At 38.2% G+C, this 24,130-nt stretch overlaps 1 protein-coding gene across 2 annotated transcripts in view; it reads right to left on the bottom strand.

The window, feature by feature from the left end:
* LOC133518267 (probable G-protein coupled receptor Mth-like 3) overlaps positions 1-24,130 on the bottom strand; it is a 36,062-nt gene that overhangs the window by 6,203 nt on the left and 5,729 nt on the right. For both annotated transcript variants that reach the window (XM_061851912.1, XM_061851913.1), the window contains exons 2-7: positions 18,619-18,872; positions 17,211-17,391; positions 14,716-14,794; positions 1,184-1,368; positions 650-842; positions 255-445 (exon numbers count right to left, since the gene is read on the bottom strand). In XM_061851912.1, coding sequence (XP_061707896.1) covers positions 255-445; positions 650-842; positions 1,184-1,368; positions 14,716-14,794; positions 17,211-17,391; positions 18,619-18,872 — 1,083 coding nt within the window. The remainder of the gene's footprint in view (positions 1-254; positions 446-649; positions 843-1,183; positions 1,369-14,715; positions 14,795-17,210; positions 17,392-18,618; positions 18,873-24,130) is intronic.

Genomic DNA, 24,130 nt, shown 5'->3' with positions numbered 1-24,130 from the left:
TCCGTCTGCCTTTAAAACCTAGGTTCGTTAGAAAAATTGTATCTCGTAAGACAAGCTATAATAGCTTTCACTTATATGAGTCACAAGCTACTAAGAAACAGGTCCCTAGACGTTAGAACAATTACCTACTGGTGCAGACTGTGATCTTAGAAAGACTGCAAACTTTTTATGTGAACTTATATTGAGGCACACCATAGATTGTCTTAGATTTAAGTGTCCATTGCTATCAGCCTTTTTAATCCGGCCACCCTTACCTAATCTCTTCCTGATCAAGTAATAGAGCTTCGGCTTCATTATGAGGATAAAGAATATGAAGACTCCCTGGAGCTCATTAATACGATCCATGATTTCCCAAAGCCACCTCGGGTTCGAGGTCATCGTGGACAGCATCTCGACCAACCAGCCGGCGCCCATCACAACCCACAGTTTTCCAGTCAATATGTATCTGTAACAACGAATAAACTAAGTCTTAGCATAAAACGGTATACCTATATAATTATGTACTAATATAATAATCATTAATTTAGTAAACGTGTAAGAATATTATTTAACGCTACATAAAACTGGATATAATACTTTAGTAAGGATGTTTATAGGAAAAAGTGATTTATAGGTGATGTAATACAAATCAAAAGCTCTGAATACTGACTTAGCTTTATCAACGCGGAAACGGCGCTTGGCGCGATCGCCGACGGAGCCCGCCTGCAGCCGGTGCACCTCAGACTTGACGCGCGCACAGTGTCGCGCCGTCAACACCCACAGCACGAAGTTCGTGCACGTCACCAGACCCATAGGGATTACGAAAAAAATGTAGTGTGGCCAGTCCGAGTCAGAATTTTGTCCTAAAAAATAACAATTTAAAAACCTTAAAAACAATTGTCCAAGACAAGCACGTTGTTACGGAGATTTGCTACTAGCGGCATCTGTAACGCAAGACCCAAGTGGGTGAATTCATTTAAAGTTGTAAACTACATGTTTTTTTAGATTTGGGAAATAGAGCAAGCAAAATAGGGGGCTTAGAAGCAGTAATTGTTTTCAATTTCGATTCAGGTCAGTAGATGGCTAACCCTCCAACACGCACGGTCTCTATATGTTGTAATTATTTGTTCGTGTTACAGGCCACACCCGGTATACCTACCTAAATTATGACAGAAGTATGTATATGAATTGCTTAAAGACTTACGCGTGCCAAACCAGCAAATGTACGCTCCGATGTTCGCATCCAAGACTTTAGCCACAGGATACTTGTCCAGCAGGAACATGGTCAGCGTCAGAACGATCGCGAAGCTCCACGCGTATAAGGAATACCATAGGAATCGACGACAGTCCGCTCCGGACTTACGCAGTGGGTGCACGGTGCGGACATTCCTACAAACAAAGTAAAATACAAATACACAGTGTATTTACAGGCCGCGTAGCCAACGTACCAATCGCTTATGTTTTGTGGCGATCGAAACGCAACTGTCGCTATCGCACTAATATGGAAGAGTGATAGAGAGACACAAAGCATTTCGTTGTCGTAGCGATAGCGACTGTCACCTTGGCTAGGCCGGCTGGTGTACATAGATCCGGTTCGAAGGACGATTACATTTAACACTGCTTGCTAAGCATCTAATCATTTATTCGCTATACGCACTATAGGCAGGGTTTTTTTAACTTGACAAAGTTCACTTACTACTTTCGCCATAACGTAGTTTATATTAATTGAAAACACAATCGGTGGCGACGAAGTTGCGAACCAAATAGCATATTCATTCACTCAAACTGTAATTTTCTGGTTGACTGTCCTTAATGAAATAGCTGAGTGAACAAGGGTTGAGAAAACCTGATGTTGACACTATTTGTTCCCATCAAATATATCTATCGTACAAAAAAGTAAAACAATCGACGTTGTTTTAATAATACTGGGCTGTTAGGGTATCCTACGCGCCTACTAATATAATATTTTAAATACGAATATTTAATTAGTTTAAGTTTCTCAATCGCGCATTGGCAGAACGAATTTGGATGATATTTGGCATACATGCAGATTATAATCTGAAAAGTTGCAAGGGTACTTTCCAAAATGGAGAAATGGACTTGTGAAATTAGCAATGAGAGTACTTAGGTTTCTCAATGTAACGGCTGCTATGCGGACCAAGGTACGGGCCGTGGTAAGTATTAGTACTTATATATAAATCTGTAATATAGAAATTAACTTCTTTCAATAACCATTAACACGCCAAAAACATTTAGGTATGTATGAAGAATACGACACCATTAATAAAATTTTACTGCTTCCCATTACTGTTCAGGTCACGGGGGATTGGGCCGCTAATGGCGGATAAACCTCGGTGACGTATTATCAGATAATGGCAGTAATTAAGCGATAACAATAAAACTCTTGATAAAACAAAGGACAAGTATGTTGACAAACAAAACAACCGTACCTTACATAATAATACTCGTATTACACTAGTTTAAGTTTTAATCGTTGATATGATTGTGAAACTTCGGACTTATTAGAAAAACGCTTTAAACCTTATAAAGAAAATATTTGTATACGTTCTTAAAATAACTACTGGTTTGAATGTCGTGTAAGTATACCATCATAAAACATTTTTACCTATGGCCCACAAATCATGAAAAAAAACTACTTCAACAGCAAGAGTGACAATCGCTAACACTAAACGAAAATACATATGTACCTACCTAATGTAATAAGGATTTTTTCCGCTTTACTTTTAGTTTGGAGTTAACGATTATCAAGGTAACTTCGAAGGCGGTTAACATACTGGCGCCGCATCCATAATAGTATTTTATACAATCATGATATAATGGAGAGCTTTTCAGTCGAGTAGGGGAGAGTGGGCCACAGTTGATCATCTTTTGCATTAACTTTGCTGAGTGATTTTTTTACAACTAACGTCAATGGGGAAGAGTGGACTACATGAAATTGGGACACAGTGGATCAAAGAAAACTCGGGCATGAAAATCAACAGTTTTCTTTTAGGAAAAAAAGTCATATTAAGCATAGCTATGCCCCTTCATTTGATTTTTGTCGAGCCATGCTTAGTCTAAGGTTCCATAGTTACCCGTCAGTCACAATAAGAATGACTCACGTTAGAACGGCCGCGGCCCCGGTCCGGGCCGAGGTATTCAACACTTCGTTTTCTATAGTAAAAATCACGTAATCACCGGTCACCGGTCATAGAAATTGAAGTGTCGGTTGCCTCAAGCCGGACTCGAGCCCCCGAGCGGTTCTAGTACCTAGTACTTTTCATTTCGAGCGCTTGAATCTCATCATAAACCTAAAATTGGTGATTAGATTGTTTACGTGTGGACGCCAGATGATTGACTTTCACCTTGATCAAATCGATTTGATCATCCCGTCTGGACTGGCCTTAAAAATCAAAGCTGCAACACTAATAAAATGTTAACAGATAAGATAACCGAAAAAATATCAAGTGTGAAATATTTAAATAAAACTTAATTATTTCATGCGTATGGCAAATTATGAAATATCGATAAGCAACTGCGACTTTCACTTAACGAACTTTTTATTGTAAACAATTAAAGACTATTTCAATATGAAATACACAAACGGCCAAGTTATGTCATGTTTTCACTAATTAAATAAGATATTAACTGAGTCAGCAGTGCCCAACCTTTAATGGATATTGTGAAAACTCGTGCCTACAATAAAATTAACTAACGCAATACAAAAGTGACGCATCTGACCAGACTGACACAACTCACACGTTCGTGCCCCACTGAGACCGGTATTGGGAGGTCTAATTAGGGCCTCGCCTTACTCGCCTACGATGACTCTATTAACTGCGAACTGTGAAGCGCAACTTATACTGGTAATTTGATTTTCATTAAAAGTCAATTTAGACAATGTTACGTTTATGTCATGGCCTTGTCCGTTTAAATTAGCAAACTATCACTTAGGAATTTAGGTGTCTGCGGTGTCTGTGTAAATTACTGTTTTTTTTATACCACGTCGATGGCAAACAAGCATACGGCCCGCCTGATGGTAAGCAGTCACCGTAGCTCCTGAGGTGTTAAATGCGCGTTGCCGATCCTTTAAAAACCTGTACACTCCTTTTTTGGACTGAGTCGAAGGGTCCAAGCTGGCATCCAGGTGCTCCTGCCCAAAGGTGACAGCAGTACTCCATGTGGGGTCTGACTTGCGATTTATATAGTAGCAGTCTTTGCCCCGGAGTAAAGTATCGCCTAGCTTTATTGAGCACACCGAGTTTTTTGGATGCAAGCTTAACCTTCCCTTCCAGGTAGCTACGAAATTGAACGTCTCTGGAAATGTCGACACCAATGATCCCAATACTCCCTGACATGGTAAGAGCTGTGCTTTGGAACTGTGGGACCACAGTAAATGGGGTTTTCTTAGCGGTAAACGCGCAAACTTGTGTCTTGGTGGGGTTGAATCGGACTAAATTGTCCCGACCCCACACCGAAACTCTAGATAGAGTGCTCTCAATATCGGACACAAGCTTTTCACGGCTCTCCAGCACCCCAGAACGAGGGATGTTGGCACAGCCTGTGTAATAGGCATCCCCAGTACTGTCGTCCGCATAACAATAAATGTCGCCGATAGACAACATGTCATTAATGTGCAGCGAAAACAGCGTTGGGGATAGCACAGAGCCTTGTGGAACGCCAGCGTTAATGCCCATGCTATCGGAGCAGCTACCGTCTACTACAGCACGTATGCATCTGCCGGACAAAAAGCTAGCGATCCATTTGCACAGTCCTTCGGGAAGTCCATAAGATGGCAACTTCGACAGGAGACTCCGATGCCAGACTCGATCGAACGCCTTCGCTATATCCAGGCTAACTGCCAATGCCTCACCTTGACTCTCAATGGCCGAAACCCAGCGGTGTGTGAGATACACTAGAAGATCACCAGTCGAACGACAGTGGCGAAAGCCATACTGGCGGTCGCTGATCAGATCGTGTTCTTCTAGGTATCTTTGCATTAATTATACGCTCCATGACCTTAGAAAGAAGGGAGGTAATAGCGATAGGCCTGTAATTCGATGGGTCCGATCTTTCGCCGTTTTTAGGCACAGGGTGCACAAGGGCCGTCTTCCACGAAGATGGAACATGCCGTTTGGTGCTAGAAAGTGTGAAAAGGCGCGCTAACACGGGACACAACTCGGGAGCACACTGCTTGAGTACAATTGCTGGTATGGCGTCTGGCCCGCTCGACTTATGAATGTTTAGGGATAGCAACTCCCGCCGAATATCCCTCTGCGTGATCGAGATTTCTGGCATAGAGTATGCGCACCGCGGGATGGTGGGCGGCACGGCACTACCGTCGTCGTTCACGGTCGAGTTCGAGGCAAAAAGATTTGCACTATGGGCCAGATCACCATCAGTTTTCCGCAGTGGTGGTAAAGACGACTGACAAAAATTTCCCTCGGCAGCCTTGGTAAGTGACCAAAACGCGCGACTCCCAGTGGGGTAGCCCGCTAGCTTCTCACCAATTCTGCCAACGAAATCGTACTTAGCCCTGGCAATGGCTTTCTTACTGGACCGTGAGGCAGCGTTTAGTTTGCGTTTCATATCAGAGAGAGATTTTACTTAATCCACCTACAGTTATATTTAGAATAAATAAAACTAACGTATGCGGGCGTGAATATAGAAATGTTTATTCACTGATTACTCTTGATAATAATCGCTTCGAAAATCTAAAAATATAGGTACATACATTCGAAACAAAACCAATAAAAAATAAAAGTAAAACACCATATTTGTCTAGATAGCGCTTGCTAATAATACCAATATCGGCGCTGTTAAGTCAACACATACGAGTAGATACAACTGTTTACCCCAATTAGATGAGATAGGTGCGGAGAGACAACAGAGAAATGGCGAACTCATCTGTATACCCGGAGTTATCGTGATATGCCTGGACAAGTCTTAGGCATATCACGAAAAGGCGGCGTTTCATAATACGCCCAGGAATTTCATGTTATGCATTTTACGATCGACGACGATTCATATTTTTCTTAAATAAATGTCTCCAGTAAGGAAACACTATTATCAAAATAAGTATTGGGCAAAAATTTCATTTTTGATACAAGCTTTAATCGCTGACTGTACTTTTTTTCCACAGGCATGTAATACTTATCGAGACAATTCTAAAAACCCCAACACAAGGTTGCGTTGTTTTATCACAAAGTTCCTATGGCTACCACCTATCTCCATCATCAGATCAGCTTGATGGTACCATAATATTGCATTGTCACCCGACTTACATCATAATATTGCATTACACCCGAAGTGGGTCAAATTTAACTTGCAAGATTTGTCCCATAGATACTAACAGGGCAAGTTAAATAAAAGCTTGTAATTAGGATTAACTGGCGTACCTATTTTTGCGGGAAGATCGGGATAATAAGGCAAATGAGGCTATGGCACGAAAGACGAGCTTGATTTATAATTCCTTTATTTCTGCCATTTTTAGGGTTCTGTACCAAAAAGGTACAAAAGGAACCCTTATGGTGCTACTCTGTCCGTCCGTCCGTCTGTCTGTCTGTCTGTCACATCGCTAAATATCTCGAGAACCACTTAAGCTATCGATTTGAATTTTGGAATAGTTATGAACAATGCTAACCCAGACACATTGAAAGTATAATTTTTTTATTTTTTTTTTATTAAGTATGGAAAATGCTCAATATGAAGAAGGGGCAAAATTTCAAAGTCTAGTGACTAGGTCAAGTGGGGTATCATTTGAAAGAGCTCAAATTGTAAATTCCAAAACATTTTTTTCTTTTTTTTCATAAAGAAAAAAAAAATATTTATGAAGGAATGTGAAAAATGTGAAAAAAATACCGCCCCCCCCCCCCCCTCATCTCCGAAGTTTACCGACGAAAAATTATGATTTTTTTACATAATATTAACATTACACTATAAATCTTACAGGAAAAATATAATCAGACGTCACTTTTTTTTTAATTAACAAAAAATCTTTCCGAATTTAGTTCGCAATTTAACCAACTTTACGTGTTTATTACACGTAAAATTTCTATGAGATTACATTAAATACACCTTTTTTCAAATAAAAGATCAATTTTTGAAGTTGGTTCACATGATAGAGAATTATCCTCGAAAAACCAACATACGTGCATTACATCGCGCAAATTAGTTAGACAATTTGCCGATAGATGGCGCTGTCCACAAATATACTTAGTATACGTACTTCTGTTCAAAAGTCTTTCGCCTTTATAGTTACAAGAGATAATGCAAAGTTTGTACGGAACCCTCGGTGCGCGAGTAAAACAAACTCGAACTTGACCGGATTTTGTAACATTTTAATTGCTCAATATGCATGTTAAAAGTCTCTCCTCTCCTCTCCTGAATCCTCGAAGTGAGCACTACGAATAGGGCCATCAAACAAGTGAAGTGTCATTTCTGTCCAATTTATCAAATTTGCGTTTATGGAAGTTTCCTTCTCAAAGCATTTTACTGGATTTAAAAACATAAAAGGATAAAAACGTCTGTCTCGTCAAAATAAATGTACCTACTGCTGTTACTAGGTAATTTCTGGGAGACGAGCATTGCTCGGAAACCATACAAAAACTCAAAATTGCGCGTTTTCCCAGAGATAAGACCTAGCTAGATCGATTTTTCGCCCTCATCGAAATCGTTAGAGTCATTTCCGAGATCACTCAAATAGTAGATTGTTAATAACCAAGGATGGAAAGTGAACCATATCCATCCACTTTGGTGATTACTTTTACCCGAGTTAGAACACTTTACTTTTCATTTCGACTATGAGGAAAGTCAAACACAAACAAGAAATATAATGTTATGTTATGAGTTATGACTGCAGGAATTGGCGCCATTTATATTTTGATAGGAAAAAATCCAAAACCATAGACAATCCGATCTTAAATTCGGATGTGTCTAAAAAGGTCTATTAATGTATACGCGCTTTAAAAAAATGGAACTGTATGAATGAATGAATGTAATGTAATGATAATATTTTATACATTCATCGTGATTTATATTGATTTATTAACAAATATTTATTTTTATTTTATACATTTTAATATTAAATACAATAATTAGTGTGTTTTAGGGTTCCGTAGTCAACTAGGAACCCTTATGTTTTGCCATGTCCGTCTGTTTGTCCGTCTGTCCGTCCGTCGAAGGCTTTGCACCGTGGTCGTTAGTGCTAGAAAGATGAAATTTGGCATGGACATATAAATCAATAAAGCCGGCAAAGTCGTACAATAAAATCTATTTTTTTTAGGGTACCTCCCTTACACGTCTTGGGGGTGATTTTTTTAGCTATAACCCTACAGTGTGGGGTATCGTTGGAAAGGTCTTTCGAAACTAATAGGGGTCTTCAACAAACATTTTTTGATAAAGTGAATATATAAAAATGTGCCCCCCCCCCTCTCCGCCCCCCTCTAACTTTTGAAACATAAGTCCATACGAAAAAAATCGTGGAAGTAGAGCTTAAGAAAGACATTAAATGAAAACTATAGCGGACATTATCAGTTTAGCTGTTTTTGCGTTATCGCAAAAAGTTTCCCCTTCATAGTAAAAAGACGTACATCCACAGTTAAACGTTATTACGGCATTAAATGGGTTCTTAAAGTTATTTGGCATTATTCATGTAAATAAGCTAAAATTTAAGATAAAAATTTGCTTATTTTACTCATTCTATTTTTATTTAATATTTAATTTGTCTAAAACAGTTTCATTGACTGTATTGAGTAAAGCCGTTGACTATTGGTTGGTTGGTTGGTTGTTGGTATTGGTTGTTCTAATGAAAGAGTAAAAATTTAAAAGTAAAAGGCAATCCCGCTAATTTTATATTCATATTCGTTTATTGCACTCATGTACGATGCATTATTGTCTAGGACTTATTGTTATACTTTACTTTTTCATGCTTTAATGAACCAAATCATTTTAAAGTTACTGCAGTTTGCTAATTGATGTGATATATTCATCTATATATAGCAATGTAAATGTTTTTCGCTATGGGATATTTATCTTTAGACATGAAAAGTCTCCGATTGCAAGTAAGTCTGTTACTTTAATTAGGTACTGATTAATTGATTATGCAAATTTGCCTATTTGTTTAACTCGGGTGAAACTTGAAAGGTACCGTTTCATCTCTTGGTTAACAATCTACTATACTTTAAGCTCCAGTTCACAATAATGTGACGGAAGAGTAATTACGGAACCCTACACTGAGCATGGCCCGACATGCTCTTGTCCGATTTTTATTTAATAATACAATATTTTTTTTTTAACTTTAAATACCTTGGAAGTACTATCCGGAATGACAACACCTTGGCTTCGGAGATTCCATTCCGCATCGCTAACGCCGCTGCCAATTTCGGACGACTTGCTGACCGGGTTTGGAAGTCCCATGATCTTAAGCTAGTGACGAAGATTAGCGTCTACAAGGCGCTAATCATCCCGGTCCTTCTGTATGGTTCAGAGACATGGTGCCTTTACAAATCTGATATAAAAAAGCTGGACACCTATCACCTTAGATGTTTAAGACATATACTCAGAATCAAATGGCAAGACCATGACAAGTTCCAAATTCTGAAGTCCTGCGTCGTTCTGGCCTCTATGGTATGGAGGCTCTACTAATGCAGCGACAGCTAAGATGGTGTGGACATGTCCTCCGTATGGATGACCGCCAGTTGCCCAAAACCGTATTCTACTCTGAATTGGTAGAAGGCAAACGCAAAACGCAAGCACGGCGGTCAGCATCTGCGTTACAAGGACGTGCTCAAACGACACCTGAATGCTTGCAACATCAACCCTGAGCGCTGGGAGGAGCTTGCTGCAGACAGAGCATCTTGGTCGTCCACCATTTTTAACCACATCAAATCGTTTGAGGAAAACCGCCTCAATGCCTTAGATACCAAGCGCCAACAACGTAAAGAGAGACCGAAGCCCTCTTACACGTATACATACAACGCGTCTGGTCAACTATATTGTAACACCTGCAAAAGAGTCTTTAAGACCAAGTTCGGCCTGGCCAGCCACATTAGGGCCCATAATCGGCGTAATCCGTAATTGCTGAGGTCGCCGTCATAGAAATCGATGAGGAGGACTATATAATAATACAATGCAATTGACATTTAATTTCGATAATACTTGGTATGAAAATGCGGAAACTAATATGAGAGATTTTAACTGAATAATATGGCATATATGGCTGTTAGCCGCTGCTCGAATTACAAATTAAAAAAAAAAACTTTCCACCCTTTTCGCAGATGATTGAGGCAACCAACATTCGGCAAACTTTCATTAAGGTATGAGAACGTTTTACTTGTTAGAGTTATTGTTAAGTAGATTATTATTATGACTAATACGTTTCTTTCGTTAAATCATTCATTTGGCTAAAAATTATAATACGTTAACGTATAGTCATTTGACAGAGACAAGATAGGTGCGACGACGAGCGAAGCGAACGACAGAACCATAGATAGTAGGATCCTATAGATGTGCAATACGCGAGCGCCCGTGAGGGCGGGGCCATTGAACTTACGCAATGTGGCAAAATTAAAAACACCTTTTAATATTCCTGACAACATACCAAAAACAACCTACGTAATTTGGTCGGGTTATTTGTCGCCCACCATGAACCATACTTAAATTTACGGTTGGGAATTAAAAATTTAACTTTGACAAGGACAAATAATAATAATGCTTTCTCTGCTACTCCTACTGAGTTCCATAATAGGAGCATCTCATTCGGTCATCTGCCGGCTCTACAATTTCATCTATAGACCAACCGATTTTTTTGCATCGAACGATGCTAGATTACAAAAATAAACTTTTTATGTTTCGTATTAGACTTACAAAGTCATTCTGCTACCTAAAACATTGCGTTTTAAAAAGTGTATTTTTAAGTTGTTTTCCAAACATACAATTACTAACTATTATGTTGGGAAATAATACAAATTATTGCTGTGTTGAATTGCTACTCGATCATTCGGCGAAATGAAATTATGCGAAAAATTGGTTGGGAAATGACATTTGGCAAAATAATTTTCGGCAATGATTTAGAGAACCCAAATATTTATTTACTTACATAATTTATTTTTATTTTATTTTAACAACAAAATAATTAAATGGGTACCTACCTTGGATAAGTAACGAGTAAAATCTGTATTTAAATACTTAAATGCTTTTAATGCAAATACAGACATTTAAAGTGGATTAGGTACATATTGTTTTAAGTAAAGGATGAGCCGTCACAAACACTCCGGACGTAGAGAGCAAATAGTTTTGTAAAGTAAACAGATTGATACCAGTAATACTTGCATAACTAATATTTATCACCATTGCGACAAAGATTTGACTAACATAGATTTATAACAAGACATGCGGGTTTCAACAAGCCAATTCATAAATAAATATAAAATATTACAAGTTGTGAACGTACGAAAACATGCCTCACACTAGCGTTGGTGTTTATTCGATATTCCGAGACTAACATTAGTCACATCACACCGAATCAAATGTAGTTATTATTACCTATATGAAAAACGGACACTTCAAAGTCTGCTATTTATTACGCCTCTTACAGATTGAATATTTTTACTCAGACAGTACTTGGTCATATTACTTTTAACCGACTTCAAAATTCGAAAACAAGGAGGTTCTCAATTCGGTTGTACATATGTTGTTTTTATTACGTCTTTCCCATCACGGAACGATCGTGTTCCGGACGTTTGGTAGGCGTGCGCGGAGTCGAAGCTAACACGTAGAGGTCCGTTTCAAACTTTAATGAAATGTAAGGGGTACACCGAGCGGATGCTGCCCTTGCCCATGTCATGGGAATGGGACGCCCGCAGAGGCAGTGTCAGCCAATATTCATTATTATTATTATTTCTAATATTTATTTTCGTCACCTCGGAACTCCATTATTATTCAACCGACATGGAGAATTATTTTCATGTTTGGTCTTACTTACAGATTGGTAAGTAAGACATTCTTGTACACATCTAGTTCTGATAATTGAATCTATGAGGAATCGAGGGAACTGCTCAAATATGCTCCTTAATGACAAGTAATTTACGTCATGGAGTTAATTGTAATTTTTATGAGATGTATTGTGGTCGTAAATAATTTGAGTGGCATCTCAAACTATATTTTTTTATCTTTTATTTATTTATGATTATCAACTACATATACCTACAACGCACACACTTCTTTCTAAACTCCACGATATATACGAATAGGAATTCCACGACCAACATTGCCGACCCCATCGTTTTATGAAACTATCACGAATAAAGGAAAATCTTAGCCCGATTCCCTGATTACATTAGGTTTTTAAGAACTAAAGCAACTAGACTTGGAAAGTAACAGCGCGGCTTACGTGGGCGATAACTCGTGAATGCGACACGGCGCGGCGCGGCGGCCCAACGGCATTCGAAGATCGCCCACGTAGGACACTTCCATAGGTATCAAAGGATTGAATTCACCCGCGCCGCTTCGCGTTCGCGAGTTATTCGCTCAGGTAAGACACTGCCTAACGTAAACTACTCGTTCATCTTATTTTCACAATAGGGAATATTACGCGAAACTCTGCGTCACTGCCACAATCCATCACAATCTGAGGGTCTACCACGAAACAAGAAAATCGAAATTTCGTTATCTAACCTCTCTATCACTCTTGCATATTCTAGCGATGAAGAGGCAGATAACAAAATATCGATTTTCGCCTTTCCCGGTAGGCCCTTTGTAAACAAACCGCCACGATGCATCAATGTCATATTTTATTATCTGTGAAAACTTTTCTTTGGTAAGTGGCGAATTCCCTGAGCTCTGGCAGAAAGCATTTGTTATTCCTCTTCCCAAAATCAGTAATCCTACCTTACCTAGTAATTTCAGACCCATCTCTATCCTCCTTTTTCTATCGAAGATCGCTAAAGCCACGGCTCACAGACTACTCTCTGACTTTATACACTCTAACAAACTGTTGAGCCCGTTTCAGTCTGGTTTTCGACCTGGCCAAAGTATTTGTACTGCTCTCATTAAGGTAACTGAAGACATCAGACGTGGCATGGAGGATCAATTGGTCACAGTACTCATTTTGATTGATTCCTCCAAAGCTTTTAACACTGTTGATCATGACATTCTCCTTGCTCTTCTCAACCATCTAAATGTCTCATCTACAGCCCTTAGATGGTTTTCTGCTTACCTTGGGGGCCGCAAGCAAGCAGTCCAAGTTGATCGGGCTTTGTCGGACTGGTGCGATCTGGCTACTGGCGTACCTCAAGGTGGTATTCTCTCCCCGCTTCTCTTCTCCACTTTTATTAACTTCATTGCCGCCGAACTTTGCTGCGCTTACCATCTTTACGCCGATGATTTACAGCTCTACGACCAGTGTAAAGTAACGGATATATTAGCCACTACGGAAAAGCTAAACAGGGACCTCGTTCATATTCAACAGTGATCGGAAAAATTTGGCCTATTTGTAAATCCCGCCAAATGTCAGGCTGTTATTATCGGTAGCTCTCGACAGCTAGCCAAGTTGGATCTGGATATAGTTAGGCCGGTGTGTTTCAATAGCACTCATATACCTTTTAGCCCGTCTGTAAAGGATTTAGGTGTGCACTTGGATTGTACTTTGAGCTGGAGACCGCAGGTTGCCGAAATCAGTCGGAAGGTTACGGGCACCCTTCACGCTCTTAACAAACTCAGACACTTCTTGCCAGTCAAAACTAAAACTTTATGAGTTAACACCTTAATCCTACCCATTATCCACTATGATGATGTGTGCTTTCCTGACTTAAATGAAGAGCTACTTGACAAGCTGGACCGTCTCCTTAATAATTAGTATCCGCTTTATCTTCTGGCTCCGGAAATATGATCATGTGTCCTCATTTTGTTCCCAGTTGGGCTGGCTCCCTATAATCGATATTCGTCAACGGCGTAGTATTCGTATGCTCTGCACTCTGACTCTAATTCTTTCAATAACAATTTCTTTTAGTTTTTAACGCACCGCCTACAATGTTTTCTGCTTTGCCCTAAAAAGTTGAATGTTAGAGAATGCCTCATGGCATTAAGTTCGCCTTTTGAACATTAAGTTTTTCTTTTGTGCAATAAAGTTTAAATAAATTAAATAAAAACTAGTCAAAAAACAGTTTAAGCTACTGTATGTTTAAGTTACTCTATGGTTTATGAAATGTGCTAGTGCTGCACTCTGGCAGCAGAACATTACAGTAATACTCCCTATTGATTAGGAAACCACACACGAACGCACGCAGTTTATTTATTAAATGACCAGAAACATTCGCTCTAAATTCGTAAAGATTGAGATACAAGAAGTGTGAGTCATAGGGTAGGTACAGGTATCAACATATGCACTTAAGAACTTTATTATCTATTTCAACATGAATTGTAATCAATTCTTATGAATTTTGCCTTCATATGAAACAAGATTGTATTGTTATCGTCGATTAAAATGCATAAGTAATGGCGTATATTTTATATTTGACGCTACTTGGACATTTTCGATTTGTTTATTTGTTCATACTTGTTGTTCTGAAAAGGTTCGAATACGAGATAGTTCGAATATGCCGTACCTACATGGTTTACTCTACGTGACTGTACTTAACAATACAAGGTGTAACGGATTTTTATAAAATCGAGCCTAACAAAAAATCTTTTTTTTCAGTCTATACAAAGTTTTCGCATATGATGTAAACATTGACTTACCCAAATGTCCACCAGATGTCCAAACACATGACGTTTAGCCAAGCAAACGCAGACACGAATCCGAAGTAGATCATGTAACCTGAACAAAAATCAAATCATACTTGTGCTTATAGTCGTTTTACTAATGTATTAAATACTAAGTTTCGTTCTTATAGCGACGACAGGTGACGAATATCTATTACTTAGAATTTTTTAATAATATTAATCCTAACAATTTTATTGAATAACTATGTTAACGGGATAAAATTTGGAATATTTTTGATATTTCACTATAGGTACATTGGTTAGTACTTTACGTGTATAATACGAGGCATAAAGATTATCTTTCAAGTGGGCATATTACAATGCGCTTAATATGAACGTCAAATAAAGCTACGCCAGCTCTAACCCTACTCCTCTGACCCGAGAAGATTTAAATTGTAGGAGGGTATCCCAAGAAACTCGGCAGGACACATCATTTCATTCGTTTCATAAACCCACGCTCGTATTTTAATGCTTTTCATTACTTAACAGTCAGATAAACTAGTTTAATGGTATACTTAGCTAGAATAATCGAAAACTAAAACTATAACATGACTTTTATAAACAAAAGCAGCTGGTGATTCTACTTACACACATAGGCATTCTGCTATATATCCATAAACTAAAATATTAGACAAGCCCTTGAACTATTAACGGATCCTGTTTGTTTTTTCCATGAAGCTACGAACTCAAACGTTATGAATGATTGTTGAACATTCCGGATGAGGTAAGTGTGAGCTATTTTTTGCATGCTCCTACTTAGCTATATTGGATTAGTTAATATGTGACATGTCATTTTAAAGCAAAAAGGTGTACGTGGTATTCTGAATAAATGTGTCGTTTCCAAGCAAAAAGTCCCACTTTGTCGCTTGCCAAAAAGACGCTTTGACAGGTTATTCGTTATACTTACAAGCAAATCTTGTCCATATGGTAAGCGACAAAGTGGGACCTTTGACTAAACTTCGACACAAATTAGCTTACGTCACTGTAAATGAAATGCTTCATTAGAAGTTATTTAGTAGAACTATTCTAAATGCATTTGTTAGAACAATGATCAATAAATTAGTTATAGTTAACACGGCCGCCGTACATATATTTACGATCGATCCATCCTGCCTGCTTTCCGTATTAATCATTCTAGTACCTCCTTACTTTGTATATCCCCTGTCTATACTGATATCAATTAGGGCAGAAATAGCTTATCATATTAGGTAAAAAACTTAGCTAAAGCTGTGTACCTACCTAGTTAAGTAGTTACCTACTGTTTACTAAAACGCATCAAATATATTACATTGACATTGACAAGACCCCGGTGGCCGAGTGGCTCAGGCACCTGCCGCGATAGCAGAGGACGCTGGTTCGATTCCAGCCTGGGGCACTGGAGGCCTTGGTCACTTTTTCTTGGTATATGACTTTTATTTCAGTTTATATAATAAGTTTGTTATAACCTTGAAACCTGATCGTGTTCAAAGTCCATTACATTACCTTTCTCACAAGTGCAAACACGACTATGATACGATATTCCATCATGGAATGCCAGTGCCTATCTTCCGGCTTCATCATCAGACCTTGAAACCTAATCGTTGCCAAAGTTCATTACAAGACTTTTCTAACAAATCCAAACACAGCTATGATACGATGTTCCATCATGAAGTTCCAGTTCATATCTTCCGGCTCCATCATCAGATCATTTCGACAGTACCATATTATTGTATTGTCATCAGAACTACATACAGCTGCCAATTTTCATGATGCTACGATCCTTGGAAGATGGGTAAATTAGTTACCTTAGATTCCATTACATAGTTAGTTACATACATGTCGACCTAATAAAAGCGTGTTAATGATACCGATTGAGCGTATTAAATGTGGCTTTTTAAGAATTATTGTAATATTTTTACTTTCTAAATTTAAATCAATGCGATGGAAAATTTAGTTAAGGTGTTATTTATACATTACAAATATATAAATGTAAAAGGAACTATGCTATCTAATCTACTCTGCCACGGACATCCGTGATGTGTCTATATCAGGGGTTCCCAAAGTGTGCGCCGCGGCGCCCTGGTGCGCCGTAGAAAGTAAAGAGGGGCGCCGTGAGTTCTATCATTATCCGAAACCACAAATATTCGCGGGTACCTATTTGAGCGCTCGCATCGGTAAATAATATAGCGTCGTGTCACTCTTTTTCGACCGTGATTTTAAATTTACAAGGGCGCCGTTGCGAATTACTAAACTTGTAACTGCGCCGCATGTTGAAAAAGATTGGGAACCCCTGGTCTATATAATAGAATCAAATAGGTAGTTAGTTTGATATATTAACAATGTCTTAATCTACACGTCACGTTACATAAAAAACCCTCCTGTAAAAACCGCTGGCAACTTCCGTTTCACCAATTACATTATAAATGTTCATAACTGTCACGAAAAAAAGAAAAATACACTATGATATCAATTAATTATATTATTCAACTTACCAAACAAGACACAAAGATGGTCCTCCACCTTGTCGTATTGTACCCTGGCGAGGAACGAGAATGCCAGCAGCATGGTGCCGCTGTGGCAGATCAGGGTACGCCCATGTAGGTTGCGCAGCTCTGGCAGCGAGACGTAGACCAAAAATGTCAGACCCAAGCACACCGCGGATATAGTATTCAGCTGTTGGTAAATTTAAGTAGGGTTAACCGGGGTCAATCGAAACACTTGTAAATAACCTCTTATGAATCGGAATTAAAAGATACCAAGTTAAGTGGTGTTCATCCTCTAGGTAGGAGAGACTGGGGAGACTTGATCGTAGGCTCACCCTTGGTCACCTAAATTATGAAATCATAAATAATTGCCATTAAATTAAAAATTATTGCTCTAAAAGGGGCGACTCGCTATAATATTCTGATTTTGACAATGTAGTAGAGTTAGAACTACTATTTCAGATCCATTTATTTATTTATTTTTGGACCCGGGAACGTCCTTAAACTACGTCCAAAAGAGAGGTATGGGCATTGTGAATGTCATCTCGCTTTGTGTGGTAGGGCACAGCACAGCGGATGTCATTCCAGATCTAGAGCAGAGCCCAACTGGGGAAGTACCTCCACCTTACAGAAAACCGCAGCCAAATAACACTAGACCCTACTCATAGTGTTGTGTTCCTGCCGGTGAGTAAGGTTGCCAGAGCTCAACGAGGGGGGGTTTAAGGCCGGCAACGCGCTTGAACTCCTCTGGAGTGGCAGGCGTACATAGGCTACAGCTACAGCTATAGGGTAGGGGCTCCGTCAACTCAGGGAACGAGAAGAATACTTTCACGTTTCTTGACATGCCTAGGAATTTCACGATCGGCCGCCGAAACATAATTTGCCTTTATAGAAGAAGGTACCCCGAAATAAACATTATTCTCAAAAACCACACATTCAATATATTATTCATTTCATTCATTCGATTTTACGAGGTTATTGCTTTTTACCAAACACCATTTTCCCACAATACTCTCTTACCAACCTTTTCCCACAAATATTTTACAACTACGAGTAAAAACACTGAATAAAACTTTTCATAGAAGTAACATTATTAGGTTTTAATTACAGCCGGAAGTAATAAGTGTCATTCTCAAATAAGAATGTACTATATCCAATAAGAAGAAAAACCAACACAAGTTTAAATCTACGACACTGCATAAGTTATGTAAATCAGATACTTCACGTCTGTATAAAAACTTCAACAGAATGAGGAAAAAGTAGTCAGAAACACAGTTGATAAAAAAGATCGAGCCAAGCATATTAGGAATCATTGGATCCCGTGTAATACGTATTTGCACCTACTCTCAAATACAGAATACATGTCCACGAGATGGTAGAATTATAGGTATCTATATAAAGGTAATCTATGTCTTACCACAAATGACAAGTAGAAGTTTTTTTCAGTTTCAGACGCGCCTACGAAGCAAAGCACGGCCGCGACCTCTATAGGGTTGTCATCGTGGCAGTGTCGTCGATCGAACTCCTCTAGGCAATAATTGTCTTCCGTCTTGTGTCTCACTTGTTGCAGAGTACCGTCTAGGTTCAAGCTGTGCTGGTCCAGCGGATTTTCTTTATTGGTCACATATTTCCATGACGGACATCTGATTGATGTACGAATTCCCAACAAATCTAATGGAAGAGAAAAACAATATGGTGACTTATTGCGTCCACAGCGGCAGTATCATGGTTCCATTTTTATCACTTGTCATTATGCCCGTCACTTTCGCGCTTACATACTTGTTAGAACGTGACAGGTATGATGACAAATGATAACATTTATTTATAATGTTATGGTTATAATGATTTAAAAACGTTAGTAAAATGTTGTAATGTAATGCAAGGTATTTAGAAGTGGTGATTTTATAACGCTGAAACCTACGCCACCTTTCAATTTTTTGTTGTATAAAAAATAAATAACTGTGTTGCATTTTACAAATAATTTTGTTTTCTTGACTTTTTAGTAGAAATAAATTTAATAAAAATCATGTCCATTTAACATTTGCAAAAAATTGGTAAGATAAAAGTAAGAATAACCTCTAATAATTATTATTAGATTTAATTTAGTTGTTAAATTGAATAAGGAATTACACTTAATACAGTTTAGCCTCTTGTCGTCCACTGCTGAGTATATACGTCTCTTCGTGTACGCCACTTATCCCAGTCCAGGTTTTCTATAGGGAATGCAAACCGGTTTTAACCGAAACCGAAAAAGCCGGTTAAAACCGGGTTTTTGACAGAAACCCAAAACCGGGTTTTTAGAATTTGAAAAAAACCGGTTTCGGTTTTATTCGGTTTTTTTATTTACCTAAGTTGCATGTTTTATTCATTATAAGGGTATAAATCGGTCCTAAACCGGTTGAATCGACATCAAATCAAATAATATGGTGTTGTGTTAGTTTGATCATTTGTAACGCTAAATGAATTTTTACGGTACCAAATACAAAAATATGAAAGATTTAAATAATATAAAGTACTGGTAGTGGCAGGACATCCGTGCTGGTGTACGAATTGTATAGTAGTACTTTTTAATAAAAATGGGTATAAAAGGTCTTAAGTACTTATAATTTTATTATGCGATGCGCTGTAGAAAAATTCCACTATTTATGACTGTTCGCTTTAATTTTAGATATATTGATAGTAGAGACAATTAAACCATATCTCATTTAAAGCCTTATACATATCATTTTTTGTTATTATAGTATAATAATTATACACATGTTAATTGTTGTAGTTTTTTTTGGAATTTTGTGTAAGTGCTTTGGTAAAACCAATCTTATTTAATTTTGCATGTTTTAAAAACTAATAATATAATGTTTTATTCATTGTTGATTGTTTATGTTAATGTTGATATGGATAGAAAAAATACTATAGTAATTGTTGATTGAAAAAAAAAAGAAATAGTTTAATTGAGATTAATAGTACAAATACTGATTAAAGTTGATTATGGAGTAAAAACAAAGCTTGTTTCATTTATTTCCCACTTTAATAACTTAGCAAATATTTTATAAAGAAAGGCAGTAACAGTAAACGAATTAACTACTTGAATATATACTAGAAGACAGCGAAAATCTTAGAGCAAGATTTCGGATTGGGCCATTTGATTTAAGACAAATAACATTAAATTATAAATTGATATAGTCATATATTTAAGAAAAAATGACCTATCCCATCGGTGTCTAACCAACAAACCAAAAAAATAATTAAATAAAATTGGTTTGTTCCTATTCCTAGTTACAAATAACATTAAGTCATTTGACATTCCCATGCAATACAATAAAATAGTCAGATATTCTGTCTTTAATTTCGTGATAAAATCGTGTATATAATATACTAGCATTAGTTTTTACACGTGAAGCAATCTTTTCTTTATTCCATGGCGATGAATTTAAGAATTGTTGATTCTAAAAACTTTTTTTGGTAAAACCGAAGAAAAAACCGGTTTTGAAAAACCTCCGGTTTTTGCATTCCCTAGTTGTCTAACCAACGTGACAATCGTTAACGCTCCGTAGCGAACGAAACACAACTGTCTCTGTCGCACTAATATGGAAGAGTAATAGAGAGAGATGACTACGCTACGCTTCGGGGCGCAAACGATTGGCACGTTGGCTAGGCATCGAGAGCTGGTCTCATAATCCAGAAGATTTTCCGACTGTCGTCCACCACACGAGCCAACGGACGCCAGGCGCTTCTTTCATCCGAAAGCGGCCACAAATCCGTCAACATTTTGGTCCACCTGCTATCACTCTGCCTGGCAACAGGGCTATAACCGCGAAAATCGAAGTTCTTCAATTGCGGGTATTTTTCTCTGTCACTCTAATTACGTCTTAGTAAGAGTAAAAGAGAAAGATCCCCGCAATATGCGAATTTCGGTTTTCGCGGTAGGCCCCCAGGTATAGCCCAGTTCAAATTAAGCTTGGTAGGTAATAACACAACATTACAATTCTATTAACTAAGCATTTGATTAATTGATACAACATAAAATTAGTTCATAATTAATCAACAATATTTTTCATTAATGAAAATAAGATTTGTATTAAAATTAAAACTCTCTCTTTAACATTTTTACTTTGGGATCTTACTTTTTTGTGATTGCGCTCCTAAATAGAAAAAAACGCAACCCTTAGAGAATATATCTATAATATGACCCGAAACAAACATGTAACGTAAATAAATAAATTTGAATCATGGAGCCGCTCTTAAGGGTAAATATAAAAAGTTAAGAAAACTCTTGAAATTAAACTAAGATTGTGAAACAAACTGATAAACTGTACGAGTTCATTGTGGAAATAACAACTATTTTTTTTCCAGGTATTTCACGCAGATTTAGCGGTGGTAATAGCCCATTTCATTCCCTAGGGAGTTATGGATTTATTTTACTATGACACTGAGTTATAAGAACCAAGAAGGTTATAAGTCAGACATTACTCATAATTTATTAATTTATTTATTTATTTAATCTTTATTGCACAATAAAAATAAGTTCAAATGGCGGACCTAATGCCTTAGGGCATTCTCTACCAGTCAGTCAATTTAAAATCTAAAAATATTTGTAAAAGCGCCAACGTCGGATTTTAACTTTTGACGCGACGCTTTTTAAGCTCTCGTGCGAATGGGGCCTTACAGTCAATGAGGTTGTCTATGCTCCTCAAAGAAACATACTCTGTCAAGATTTCCGTCAGTAGAAAAAAGCGGGAAATTTAATGCCGGCTGTACACACTCGTCGAGAGCCTCTCTCGGAGAGTTTCGGTACTGCTAGGATCCCTTCGGAGAAGTGCGAGACGAGCCGAGTAACGGCGAGGCGAGAAGAGCAACATGTATTTACACACTCGTTCTCGACCTGTCTCGGGGTCTCTCAACGAGTGTTGAAAATATTATTAATCCTATTAATATTTATATAGGTAATGATAGTAATTGATAGATCATCATTTGTAATAATGAAAAATTAAAAATAAATACTGAATCTAAATATTTTCGAAATTACTTTGTTGGGGTTAGATATGAGGATATTAGGTATTATTTAAGGAATATTTTACAAAAAAATAAATCAACGGTATCGTATCTGGAGGAGCTCAAACTTGATATGTTTTGGTTTTTTTTTAATATTAATTTAATACAAGTGACTGAAATGTAATGATGTTATATATTTTTAGAACCGGCTCAGAATGCCTTTTCATTTAATACTACACACGATAGGTTACTGAACAAAAAATATTTTTTTTCCATACAAAAAAGATGACGTCATAAATCCTCAATTTGTTTTTATTCTTTTTTGGTGCTACGGGTCAAATTGATTTATATGGACTAAAGATCAATCGTACCGATTTTCATACCTTTAACACCATTTGCAGCATTTTACTGATTTCCGGGGTGTACCCAGTGCCGGATTAAGAAATTTTGATGCCCTAAGCATTCTAGATCTTGGTGCCCCCTTTGCCTAGGCTCATCCAGATTACATTGACAACATTGTTTTTTTTTTGGTAAACTAAGTGACGTTCATGGTCGCATTATTGCTGCAATTTGTATTTTCAATCCATTATTTATTTTATCAAGGAAATGTACAGTGCTGCAGCAGTAACGTTGCAACAATAGGTAATGCTGGTGCAGTCGCCATCCTAATGTCACCTTTATCAAAGCAATGTATATATATAATATCGTGAACTAAATGACTGAAATTACCTATATCTATGATTTTGTACTTGCCTTTCCGGCTAACTATGTGATTAAAACCTGCTTTGGTTCACTTCACAAATAAAACCTAGAAGTAACGTGACCAAAAGTAACCCGAAAGTTACATAAGGACTGAGGCCCAGAGGCAATTGTACATTCGTATGTGCGACAGGGAGACAACACGTCGAACGTGGTTCGCGGTTGACCCTCAGTTGTTTCTACCGTGGCGGGCAATCGTGCGAGGCCGAAGACCGTACTGCAGGATAGCAGTGCTTGGAATTGAACCAATGGAGGCAATAGTCAAAAAACGAATTCAACGGCCATGCTCATAAGGTTGAAGATCCGGAGTGCCCACTTAGCGCTTCCGAGCAAGACCTAAAGGCGGAGTTGCGAGAGAACTGGGTTTTGTGACTGAAAAAATACCCAGTGTAAGCGAGGACTAAGGTCGAGCTCCACACAGGGTTGAAAAGAGAGCTTTTCTGAGAAGCGCATTCATGTGAGGCTTAAGGTTGAGCTTCAGCAGGGCCGAGCTCTGGCAAGAATCTATGGCCAAGTGTCTTAAAAACTAAGTCGAAAGCTGAGCTCTTCATAAGGCTTAAAGCGCGGTCCGATTGGCGCTTTTACGTATGAGGCCAAAGGCCACGCTGCAAGAAAGCAGAACTTGGAATTGACAAATTGTGTGAATGAGGCCGAAGGTTGAGGTCCTCACAAGGTTAGACGCCCGGAGAGTCTAATGGCGGCGCGCTATAAAAAAAAACAATGGCGAATTGTACACAAGGCATAATGCTCAGCCGCGAGAGACGAAAGCCTGGATTTGGACACATGGCCAAATTTATGTGAGGCTTAAGGCTAACTTTTGCATAAAGTAAAAAGCCGAGTATGAATAAGACCTAACGAAATCGAACCAATATGATCATGGCACTCCTGCTGCTCCGCATTTGGCCTCGCTCAAAAGGGCACTTGATTAGAGTTAGTTGCAGCCGATGAAATAGGCGTTTCGAACCGAAGATTTCTTTTGGCAGGATTGGCCCCTAGGAGTTAGGACCCAAGGGTTGATTTAGTTAAGAAGTGGAGCCACCAAGTTTTGTAGTGTACATTTTCAGAGGAGGGGGTGGGCTCTCAACTTTATCTTGTTATCTACATCAGTTAAGCTAGTAGGCTATGTTTGGTATCGTTTTCGTATAAATCGGGAATGCCGAACTCATTTACGAATATGGTAT

This window comes from Cydia pomonella, chromosome 5 (assembly GCF_033807575.1).
Source record: "Cydia pomonella isolate Wapato2018A chromosome 5, ilCydPomo1, whole genome shotgun sequence".
In the NCBI taxonomy this organism is placed as follows: Eukaryota; Metazoa; Arthropoda; class Insecta; order Lepidoptera; family Tortricidae; genus Cydia; species Cydia pomonella.
The sequence above is the reverse complement of the archived record's forward strand: the minus strand, read 5'-3'. Positions and strand labels throughout refer to the sequence as shown.